This window comes from Monopterus albus, unplaced genomic scaffold (assembly GCF_001952655.1).
Source record: "Monopterus albus unplaced genomic scaffold, M_albus_1.0 scaffold50.1, whole genome shotgun sequence".
Taxonomy (NCBI): Eukaryota; Metazoa; Chordata; class Actinopteri; order Synbranchiformes; family Synbranchidae; genus Monopterus; species Monopterus albus.
Genome location: NW_018127930.1, coordinates 1,531,913 through 1,543,415, shown reverse-complemented (window position 1 = coordinate 1,543,415; position 11,503 = coordinate 1,531,913). Strand labels below are relative to the sequence as shown.

The 11,503-nt window shown below is 40.3% G+C and overlaps 1 protein-coding gene across 1 annotated transcript in view; it reads left to right on the top strand.

Annotated features, from left to right (window-relative positions):
- mbd2 (methyl-CpG binding domain protein 2) overlaps positions 1-11,503 on the top strand; it is a 26,319-nt gene that overhangs the window by 9,974 nt on the left and 4,842 nt on the right. The window contains exons 5-6 of the mRNA XM_020601122.1: positions 177-354; positions 4,305-4,432. Of these exons, the coding sequence (XP_020456778.1) occupies positions 177-354; positions 4,305-4,422 (296 nt within the window). The 3' untranslated portion in view covers positions 4,423-4,432. The remainder of the gene's footprint in view (positions 1-176; positions 355-4,304; positions 4,433-11,503) is intronic.

Here is an 11,503-nt window from a genome sequence, read left to right as displayed (position 1 = left end):
AAATCAAATCAAATCAAATCAAATCAAATCAAAGGTCTCCGGTCATGAGATGTCACAGAGGAAGTCCTGAGGACCATGGATCTGCCCAAAGGACTCCAGAGTAAGTCTCTGACATGAACTTGAACATGCACCGTACTCCAGTCTTGACTTCTGTCCGCTGACTTCCCTGGCTGCAGGTGTTGGTCCAGACTCCAGTGATGACACTCTGTTGTCAGCCATTGCCAGCGCTCTGCACATGAGCTCCGTTCCAATCACAGGACAGACATCTGTGGCTGCTGAGAAGAACCCAGCCATATGGCTGAACACATCCCAGCCACCCTGCAAGGCCTTCACTGTCACTGACGAACACATCCGGTGAGAGACACAGTATTCTGCTGCTGTATTGATACAGTAACTATTTTAACACTCCATTAGGGGTTGATGTTTATTTTTTGAGAGTGATCAACTTTTACTTAAAAGAAGAAGACTGTTGTCCTGTGCCTAACTTAATGGCTCAAGATACTGTATGTCAGCTAAATTGGAATTACTTTACTCCTCCAACCAGCAGGGGGAGCTGTAGACTGCAACAGCTGAAACAATAAGCAGTTCATTTAAAACAGGGGTTCTCTAACTTTCTCCAGTGAGGACTGGGAGAGAGATGTGAGTAAAAGGCCTTCTTATGAACATAAACAGCTCATGAAGGCAGTGGAGGTATTTTGCATCTAACTGCTATAATTTGTGTCAAATTTTGTTTTTTTTTTTGGAGTCCTGACTTGAACTTGTTGAATTTATGGTTGTTTTGTTTTATGGTAACTTTTAGGTTTAGTACAATATAGAGTATTTTCATTATTAGGCTACTACCTGTTACTTTATCTTTCTATTTACTGAAGTGATTAGATACATTTCAAACTTGCAGAAATACAGCTAGCAAATGTTACTGCATTTAAGCAGCCAATGTTGTGATTCTCCAGGAAAAAAATGATAATTGGACTTGAGCTGAAAATCTAACGGTGTCAACAACTTTAACTGCGCTGAAGTCACCCTGAACACAGCCACTTTGTGTCACTGTAGAAGCTGTGAATCTGTGTACACCAGCTGACCTGTTTACTGCACAGAAAAGCATTTAGGTTAATAAGATCACAGTGTATGCTCCGCTGTGCCACTTGCATAAATTGTACACAGCCCCACTCTGTGCGGAGACATGTCGACTCCGCTGCTGTATGATGGCCATATATATTTAATGAAGCCAACAAAAAGGAGCCTGTATTCTACCTTTGAGTGCTCTGTGTCAAACAGTGTCAGAAACAGTGGTTTCCAAACGTTTTTAGACCATAGGAGGAAAACGTGAGGAGAGAGGACATGAGGAATCACGTTATTAATGACATGAGACGTCCTGTCCTTCAGCTGAAGTGTCCAGTCACCAACTGATTTCTGATAAAGGGGCAGTCCGTTCACAAAAAACTTCTGTGAAGGATAGTCTTGTGTATCCTCAGTCATGGCTCCTCCAGCACTGTCCTCAGTCCTCACTTCTCGGTCCTCTGAGCCTCGGTTGACTGAAACGACTTCTAAGTCAGTCAAGGATCTAGGAATGATCTTATAAGAGACATGAAGTTGTTCCCATAGTAAAGTCCCCATGAGGAATGAAAACGTGTGTATGTACCATCACCTCTAGTCTTCTGTTTTATCAGTATTTTAGATAAGATTTCATTAAATGTCAAAAGTTTTTACTAATACAAACAATGCTGCTGCAAGCCTTTTATCACAGTGCAATGGTAGAATAATAATTTGAATAGGAAAAAAGTTTAGTCGTAATAAACTGAAATGCAGTTAGAAGTCATTGTGTGTTGAGCTGAGTCTACTGAACTCAGTATCTGGTCAGTGAAGCATGAAGGAGGAGGAGGACAAAGAAAAGCAGCCACCACTATAGTCACCCTAAGAAATTTACACAGTGTTATTGAAAACCTCGAGGTAGCTACTGTAAAAGAGGAACCAAACCATCATCATATGAACAAAGGGGGATTTGTTGGGTTTTCCCTTTATAATAATAATAATAATAGTAAGGTCTAGACCATACTTTGTAAAGTGTCCTGAGATTACTTTTTTTGTGATTTGGCGCTATACAAATAAAATTGAATTGAATTGAATTGATATTGAAACATCCAGACTTGTGTAACACCTGGTGTTACAGGACAATCACATTAGCTACAGGTCATATTTATCTCCATCATTCATTCAGCTGTTTTCTTTTGTCCCAGCAGCCATTGGTTTCACTTAGTGAGACCAATGGAAGGAAGAAAAGATGAGTGCTGTCTTTAGTGTATGTTGGTCATTGTCGTGCTTAAAGGTGAGCAGGTTTATTCATCTCCCCTCAGTGTGGACCAGTCACCTATTATTATTATTATTATTATTATTAAATATGCAAAAAAAAGAATTCTGTTACTGACTGTAGATTAATGAGCAAAAATGGCCATTTCAAGTTAAATCTGAGGGGCTCTGTTTGTGGGAGGAATAACTATACATGTGACATGATTCATTTTCATGTAGCCACATCTTTGGAAAATATAAACATAATTCCAGTCACATTATCTGGGTAAAAGGTGCTCTCTTCTCTCCTCTTGTCTGTAATTTGAATAAGTTCGGTCTTGAGATCAGTCCCCATGTTCCTCAATAGACAGTTACTGCAACCCGACAGCAGGGGGCACTGTGGTGACACGCTGACTGACTGTGAGTAGGTGCGAGTGTGTGTGTGTGCCTCCAGAGGAAAATAGCAGAGTACAGCTGGTTGAAGCCATTACAGCAGACTCACTGGAATACGTCACAACATCCTTCCCCTCTTCTCCTTCCCTTCCTTTTCTGTCCTTCTCTCAATTTTACGCCCTCTTTTCCTTTATCCATTATTTCTCTCTCCTTTCACTCCTTTCCTCCCTTCCTTCCATCCACTCTTCTTCCTTTAAGATTTTTTACTTCTTTATTTACTTTGTCCTATTCATTTTGCCATACTTTTCCTTCTCTCCCAAGTATTTTCCTTCCTTCTTATTATATTCCTTTATCAATCATTTTCTTTTCATTGCTGCCTCCCTTCATTTTCATCTTTTCCACCCTTGCTCCATCCTTCCAATAGTGCATTCTTGTCTTCCTCTCCCTTTGTTTTACCATTTTCAGTTTTCTTTTTCTACTTCCACCCCTGCTCCTCCTCCTCCTCCTCAGGTATTTTCCTCTTATATCTCCTCCCTCCCTATCTCCCTCTCTTCTTCCAGCCTTGTACATCCTCTTCTTATCACTCCTTCCCCATTAATTTCCAATTCTCCCACTCTCTCCTTCTCCAGCTGATTGTGCTTGTCATCCTAAATCACTCTCATTGCTCTCCTCTCTCCTCACCTCCTTTTCATCTTCTCTCCTCTTCCTCCAGTGCTTCATCAGACTCACACCTCACTCCCCCTCTCTCTCTTATTTTTTGTACTTTAGAATTTTTTTTTTTCATTTTATAACTGTACTCACTTTGTCATTATGTGTCCCTTTATTTTTTATATTCTTGGACAGAAGCAAAACATGTAAAACATGATCGTCTCATTGTCTTTCTCTCTCTCCGGGTGTTTGTTAATCCAGATTCAGTCTCAGAACATGGAGCTGATTTTGTCTTTTACCAGTGTTTCTTTATGTCTCCCGCTGGCTTTGACAAATGGTGACCGACGTCTCCTGTGTGTCTGTGACAGCAAACAGAAACAAACACATGGCTGCTTTTAGGAGCTGATGTTGTCTTTGAGAGGAACCATTTGTCTGAGTTCACCACAACCTGCTGAAATGCTCAATATGTGATTGAATAACTGAGGTCAACTTGTTTCTTTATATCCTTTTTAATTTTGGTCAATTAGAAGCAGAGCTGAAGGATGGTGATGTCAATCTGACCAACAGATTAGAGCAAAATGCATGTTGTAGCCAAAACTATGTGGACACTTGAACATTCTAGCCTGATGTCAGAGTTGTCATTATAAACTGGGTGATAAGGGTGTTGCACTCGATGTTAAATTTAGCACCTGCTATTCTTTTGTTTTGTGGAAGATGTGTGTTGTTTTGGTTATTTAGTCATGCTGTTTTAATGCTATTGAAATGCTGCTGGGGTCAAGGTAGTCAAGTTCTTCCACACCAAACATTTCTGTAAGGAGCTGGTTTTATGCATGTGAGTTTTTCCATTCTGAAACTATATATATATAAATAGATAGATGGATAGATAGATATTCATGACACAAAACAAGAATGTTTAGGCAAATAGTAAACTACTGGGCTTATAAGATTATACCCTCTCCTGCGTTTCTGTATGTGTGCAGGGAGCAGGAGATGAAAGTGTACCAGGCCAGGAGGAGTCTGGAGGAGGCGCTGACGGCTGATGGTTTGGCGCGGGCCGCTGAAAACACCCGAGATCTGCTGGAGGGGAAGACAGCCTGAAGACAGACAGGTGTGACAGGTGAACTGTTTTATCAGTGTTTGTGGTTATAATAACCAGCAGAAAGAAAAGTACTCCTAGTTTGAACAGATGTTTAACAGGTACTTTTCTTGGGTTCTGCTGCAGTTCGTTCTTAAACTGGTGTTCTGCCAGATTTTGTACCTTTTGTTGAGCAAATTTAATAACACTTCTTCACGTGCATATTTTTGTATTACAGTGTTCACAGTGTGGAAGAAATAAGTACTAAACTCTCTCTCAGATGTGCACATAAGACACAGCAGGACTGGAGAGATGATAGCTAACATTAGCCAGTTGTCATAGTAACACAGCCTGCTTTCAGGCAGGTCAGATGAGGTGCACATCAGTCAGAAAGAGAGTGAAAAAGAGATGAAAGATCTGTCAGGATAAAAAGGTTAAAGATAAGTTGCTGTAAAGTGAAGAGATGGTTTAAAAAGTTTGTCATGATAAAAAAACAATGCCAGAAACACACGTGATATAGTTTTTGTGTTATTAATATCATTGTCACAGTGACTAACAACACAGCACCAGGTCCTCTCCTACACACAGCAGCTTCCTGCTTAGATTTAGTCCCTGGATATTTGAAGCAGAGCAACTTTTTTTATTTGATGTATTTAACCTATAGTTTCTCCTTCATGGTGGCTTCCCATTCAGTGACATTTTCCCTGCCTAGCAAAAACAAGTTCAACTAATTTAATGAGTCAACTACTGAGCTATTGCACTACGGAAGTACTGAATTTGTGACACATTTAACTATTCAAGTAGAAAACTACTGATCTACTAAAGCACTTAAACCTGAACTAGTGATGTCCTGAACTACTGAATGACAACCCCAAATCAGAAGAAGTTTGGACGGTACGTAAAATCAAACTTAAAACAGAAAATAGTGATGTGTAAATCATCTGTGTCCTGTGTTACATGGAAAACAATACAGCAGCACATTATTTGATGTGATACCTCATCAACTTTCTTCAAAATAAACACATTTCAGTTCTGATGCCTGCAACACATTCCAAAAAAAGTTGGAACAGTAAAGCATTTACCGCGGTGTGATGTTGCTGTTCCTTCTCACAACACTTAAAAGACATTTAGGGACTGAGGACACCAAGTGATTAAATGTGTCAGGTGTCATTTTGTGCCGTTCTTCCTGCAAACAAGTCTTAAGGTGCACAACAGTCCTGGGTCTGCATTGACACAATCTGTATTTCAAAATGTGTTACACATTCTCTACTGGGGACAGGTGAGGACTGCAGGCAGGTCGGTCCAGCACTCACACCCTTTTCCTCCACAGCCAGACCTTGGTAATGTGCACTATGAGGCTTTTCATTGTCTTGTTGAAATATGCATGGGCGTCCCTGGAAAACATGTCGTCTTGAAGGCAGCACATGTTGCTCCATCATCTCTCTGTCTGTTTTAGCATTAATGGAGCCATCACAGAAGTGTAAGTGACCTTTGCCAAGGACACTGACACAGCCCCAGACCATGACAGACCCTGGCTTTTGGACTTGTTGCTGGTAACAGTCTGGATGGTCCTTTTCCCCTTTGGTCCGGAGCACACAGATCAATTCCTTCCAATAAAGACCTGAAATACTGATTGGTCTGACCACAGTACACGTTTCCACTGTGTGATGGTCCATCCCAGATGCCTCTGAACCCAGAGCAGTTGACTTCTGGACACTGTTGACATAGGGCTTCTTTTTGGCACAGTACAGTTTTAAGCAGCATCTATGGATGTAACTACGTATTGTAGTGGCATTTCAATAATTTTCTCACACATACGTTGTCAAACCCATTTTTGCTCCTAAAGGGCTCGGCCTTTCCTGGATGCCACCGTTGTACCAAATCATGATGACATCATCTGTTTCAAATGGAACCATCATTTCATTGTTTTACCTCATTACTCGCCCTGAAATACAGCTGATCCAACTTTATTTGGAATGTGTTGCAGCCATCGGAATTGAAATGAGTGTTTATTTTGAACAAAGAATGAAGTTGATGAGGTATCACATCAAATAATGTGCTGCTGTATTGTTTTCAGTGTGATACATGACACAGATGATTTACACATAATTATTTTCAGTATTAATTTTATTTTACATACCGTCCCAACTTCTTCTGATTTGGGGTTGTAATTACTTACTTCCTAAAGTAGAAAACCACTGAGCGGTGAAACTACTAAGGTATGACTGACATGATATGAACAACTCAATATCTGTATTGCAGTTTCAACCTAAGGAAAATTATAGCTTTAAATGCCTTGAATGATGCAGAAGCAGAACCAGTCTGCTCTGTCAGAACCCCTGTCAGTGTGTGTGTGTGTGTGTGTGTGTGTGCGGGTGTGTGGCGAGACTTGTTGTGAATGCTGATGGGATTCTCTGATTGAAACTCAGCCATGCAGCAGACTAACAGAACGTGTGTCTCTGTGTATGTGTGTTTGTGATGGATGGGCTGTGGGCTTGTTGTGTGTGTTAATGGTTAATGTGATACATCTGTGTGTGTGTGTGTGTGTGTGTGTGTGTGTGTAGCATTACACTTTGTTGGTGACTGGTTATATTTCACTCTGCAGAGCCTGTAAACAAAACCAGATAAAAAAAAAACCACTTACTTTCTGAAGTTCACACATCCATCCATCATCCTTCTGTTTCGAGCTGCTTATCCAGGTCAGGGCCACTGCAGCAACAGGTTAGATCGGAGAATGTTTTTTCTTTAGAACGGCAGCTCTGAGAAGGGAAAGACTCTTGTATGATGATTTCAATCTAAATCAGTTTAAGTTAAATCTGATTCCAATTCACATTAAATCCATCTTTTGCTTTAATATGATTTAACAACCAAGTGCAGTTTTTCCTGAGGGACCATTATATAAAACAGGGAGCAGGGATGTGATCAGGAAATTAAAAGCCTTCAAATGTGGGCACTAATCCTGGCTTATGTGATATTATCAAATTGAAATTAACCTGGTATTTCTCATTCTGTTACCTTCAAACACAGTTGGAGGGTTCATTTGTTCATGGGAGCTGAAGTTATCTTGAATAAGCTAACTGGTCAATTAAGGCCATGCAAGGGTGTAGTAGCAAATCCTGTCAGTGCGTTGAATTAAGCAGTGGTGTGTTTTACTGCTTACTGTTTACTCAGTTATTTCTTCTTTCAAATATTACATACTCTTGCTTTAAAGACTTGCTATGAAAACACCTACAGTACAGATACATGTTAAGCCAAGATTTAAAGAACTGAAAAATCCAGGACTGTGCTGAAGCAAAAACAGTCAAATCATGCTAACTCTGTCATCCATATACAAAAACAGTTGGGATGTCTTGATCAGGTGTTAGATAACTAACATCACCATCTTTAGGCTCCGCCTCCCAACAGGTAAAAAGCCCTACCTAGTGTACCCAGTGTACAATGTTGCTCCATGTCTTGTAATGCTCTACGAACAGTAATATCCTCACCATTGCTGTTTGTTCTATCCAACACTCACATTATATTTGCTTTGTAAGTGCTGCTGTAGCGATGTGTCCGTCATGATTTATCTGTTGTTAATAGAAGCTGCAATTGTGTCTATGTGTGTGCATGTGTGGTCAAACGAGCAGTGTGTGTGCTTTTGGAGGTTTCTTCTAAAAGCCGGCAGAGGAGGCGCTTTTTAAGCACATTTGTTTTCTGTGGAGGGAAAATTGTCCATTAATGCAGATTTATGCAGATTGGCTGGATGGAAGTCGTTTGGGCGAAAAGAGCCGCTGAGAGTCGAGGAGTGATTACTAATGGGTTTTTATAGAGCGGGAGAGGAGAAAAAGAGGGCGGCGGCTAGCCTGTGTGTGTGTGTGTGTGTGTGTGTGTGTGTGTGTGTCTCTTGGGCTCCTTTATAGCTGTTGAAACAACTATTTTAAATCTTTGCAGGATTCTCATGCTGTGATTCTTGCTGCTCCCTTTTAATTTATTTATGTTGGTTTTATGACTGAATTTTTTTTTTCCCTGTTCTTTTTTCCTCTGTGACTCTTTGCTTTGGGTGGCACAGTGATACAGTGGTTAGCACTCTCACCTCACAGTAAGATTCTGACTTCAAACCTGTTGGCCAACTGGGACCTTTCTTTGTGGAGTTTGCATGTTCTCCCTGTGTCTGCATGGGTTCTCTTCGTGTACTCCTGCTTCCTCCCGCAGTCCAAAGACACGCAGCTTAGGTTGATTGGTGTCTCTAAATTGCTCATAGGTGTGAATATGAGTGGTTGTTTGTCTTTATGTGTCAGCCCTGTGATAGACTGGCGACCTGTCCAGGATGCACCCCGCATTTCGCCCAATATTAGCTGGGGTTGGCTCCATCCCCCCTGCGACCCTCTATAGGATAAGCGGTGTAGGTAACAGATGGGTGGACTTTTCATGTTTCAGTCTTTTTTTTTGTAAATATGGAACAGTAGGTGTCAACAACACTGTAATGCTGGTTCTGCATTGCAGAAATCAAACAGGAAATGGAAAGGTCCAAAAACCATTATTTTGTTGTTAAAAGCTTTTTTCCAGCAGCTTTCATCAGTAGAGGTGCTAAAGTAGAATGAGCAATATCTTAGTGTTGATATACTCTGATACTTGTCGTGCATTCAAAACTCAATTTTGAAGTTAATTCAGATATCAATGACATTTGTACTGACATTATACACTGATACTAATATATACAGTACTGTGCAGCAATTTTAAGCACAGATGTTTAGATTGTTCTTTACATTTTTGTCCGTCTCACAATACCATCAGGGAAGCATCTGATCAGAGAATAGTACCAAATACAAGGGATGAACTAATCAAGACTATGGCACTAGTCATAAGTTATTGTGTACAGATGGAGGATGAATACAGGTGCAAAAAAGAAAAATAAAGGTTCCAGTCCTCACTCTGACTTCAACTCTTTTAAAAAAAAATAAATGTAGGTCATGCACAGCGATGGAACAGATATCCATCTTCTCATCTGACTCTGGAGGGACAAGAAAGAAGAGGAGTTCACAAAATGTTGGACTGCTCCTTTAAATGTGCAGACAGGGGTTTATATCTGATCCAGACTAAAGGTTTGCACTGCTGACTGAGACAAAAGTGTGATCGTTAGATACGGACACACAAACACACTAGCCTGTGTGTGTGAGAGAGAGATTATTAACTGTGTATCTTCTTATTTTCAGAGGAGCTGATTCAGATTCCTGCAGCATTTTTCAGCTGCTGGTAATTAGTGGATGTTGAAACACAGAGAATTATCTGCTTGCAAGTCATTCACAGGGCTGATAACTGCTGTGTGTGTGTGTGTGAGTGTCAATCAGCTGAATTGCCTCGATTAAGCAGCATATTATCAGGACTTTCTAATTATAAAGGAGTAAGGCGTAATTACGACTGAGCCGAGGATTATCAGACTGAAACATGAAAATACTGAAACACTGAAGGAAGGAAGCATTCAGATACAGACACATTAACACAATGAAACACACAAACACTTGAACAAAAAGCTCATCATGAAAGCAAGGGTAGGGTAATTTTTTTGCACACCAGTCTAGTCTCAGCTACTGTAGGTGTCGAATTAAGGAATTTCCATCATGTGTTTCTAGCTTAAACTGTATATACATGGATTTGCTCCAGAAATCCCTTGGTGATCCCTGTAGAATTGGGGCTGAATACTGAACCTATGGGAGGCCCCTGTAGGTGTAGGTACACCAAACAGAAAGAAGTGTATGTCAGGGACCTTATTACATCAACCAAAAGGTTTGTAAGCAATCTAAGCTTCTTTCTGGTAGGGGGTTTCACTATTGGTCTCAAACAATTGTTCACTGAGAGAGTTTTGCCCAGGGTTGAATGAGAAACTTGCGAACCTTATGAAAGGCATACATTAAATTGCTGCAGCGATAAGATGATCTTTACTACATTTCTGATCATCTTTGCAGGATTAAGTGCCAGTGAAGGTCAAAAACTTTTATTCTTTTTTTCTGTTGTCCTGTTTGTTCCCTTTTTCCAAAGCTTTATGTCCCAGTAGCCTGGTCACTTACAATACAATGTTATATATATTATTTAGTTGTTGTTCTTTGTTGACCATTGTTAACTTTGTTCAGATTAGTGTGTAAAGGCTGGGAAGCTGGTTCATTCACACCATTTACACTGTGTGCACAATTATTAGGCAAGTTGTATTTTTGAGGATTAATTTTGTTATTGCACAACTACAGTGCTCTTGGTCAATCCAAAATGTTAACAAACCCTCAAACCTGAACATTTAAGTAGTAAAAGTGAAGTTTTGGCTTTCTTAAGAGAATATCTACATGTACACCATTATTAGGCAACTATTAGTGTGCAGAATTATCATGCAACTAAATAAAAAACAAAGATTTTCCCATCTCACTTATTTATTTTCACCTGTTAAAGTGAGAATAATAAAAAACTCATAATTTACAAATAAACAGTTCTGAAATTCCAAACAGAAAACCTCAGTGACCAATATAGCCACCCTTCTTTTCGATAACAGTGACAAGCCTTCCATTCACAGAGTCAGTCAGTTTTTTGATCTGGTCAGAATCAACTTTTTGTGCAGCCGCAACCACAGCCTCCCAGAGACTGTTCAGAGAGGTGTACTGTTTACCTTCACTGTAAATTTCCTGCTTAAGAAGGGCCCAAAGGTTCTCAATAGGGTTTAAGTCAGGTGAAGAAGGGGGCCATGTCATTAGTTTTTCATCTTTAAGGCCTTTACTGGCCAGCCACGCAGTGGAGTACTTTGATGCATGTGATGGAGCGTTGTCTTGCATAAAAATCAAAGTCTTCTTGAAAGATGCAGACTTTTTCCTGTACCACTGCTTGAAGAAAGTGTCTTCTAAAAATTGGCAGTAGGTCTGAGAGTTGATTTTGAGTCCATTTTCAACCCGAAAAGGTCCAACTAGCTCATCTTTAATAATACCAGCCCATACCAGTACCCCACCTCCACCTTGCTGGCGTCTGAGTCGAAGTGGAGCTCTGTGTCCGTTACTGATCCAACCACGGGCCCATCCATCTGGTCCGTCAAGAGTCACTCTCATCTCATCAGTCCACAAAACCTTTGAAAAATCTGTCTTCAGATATTTC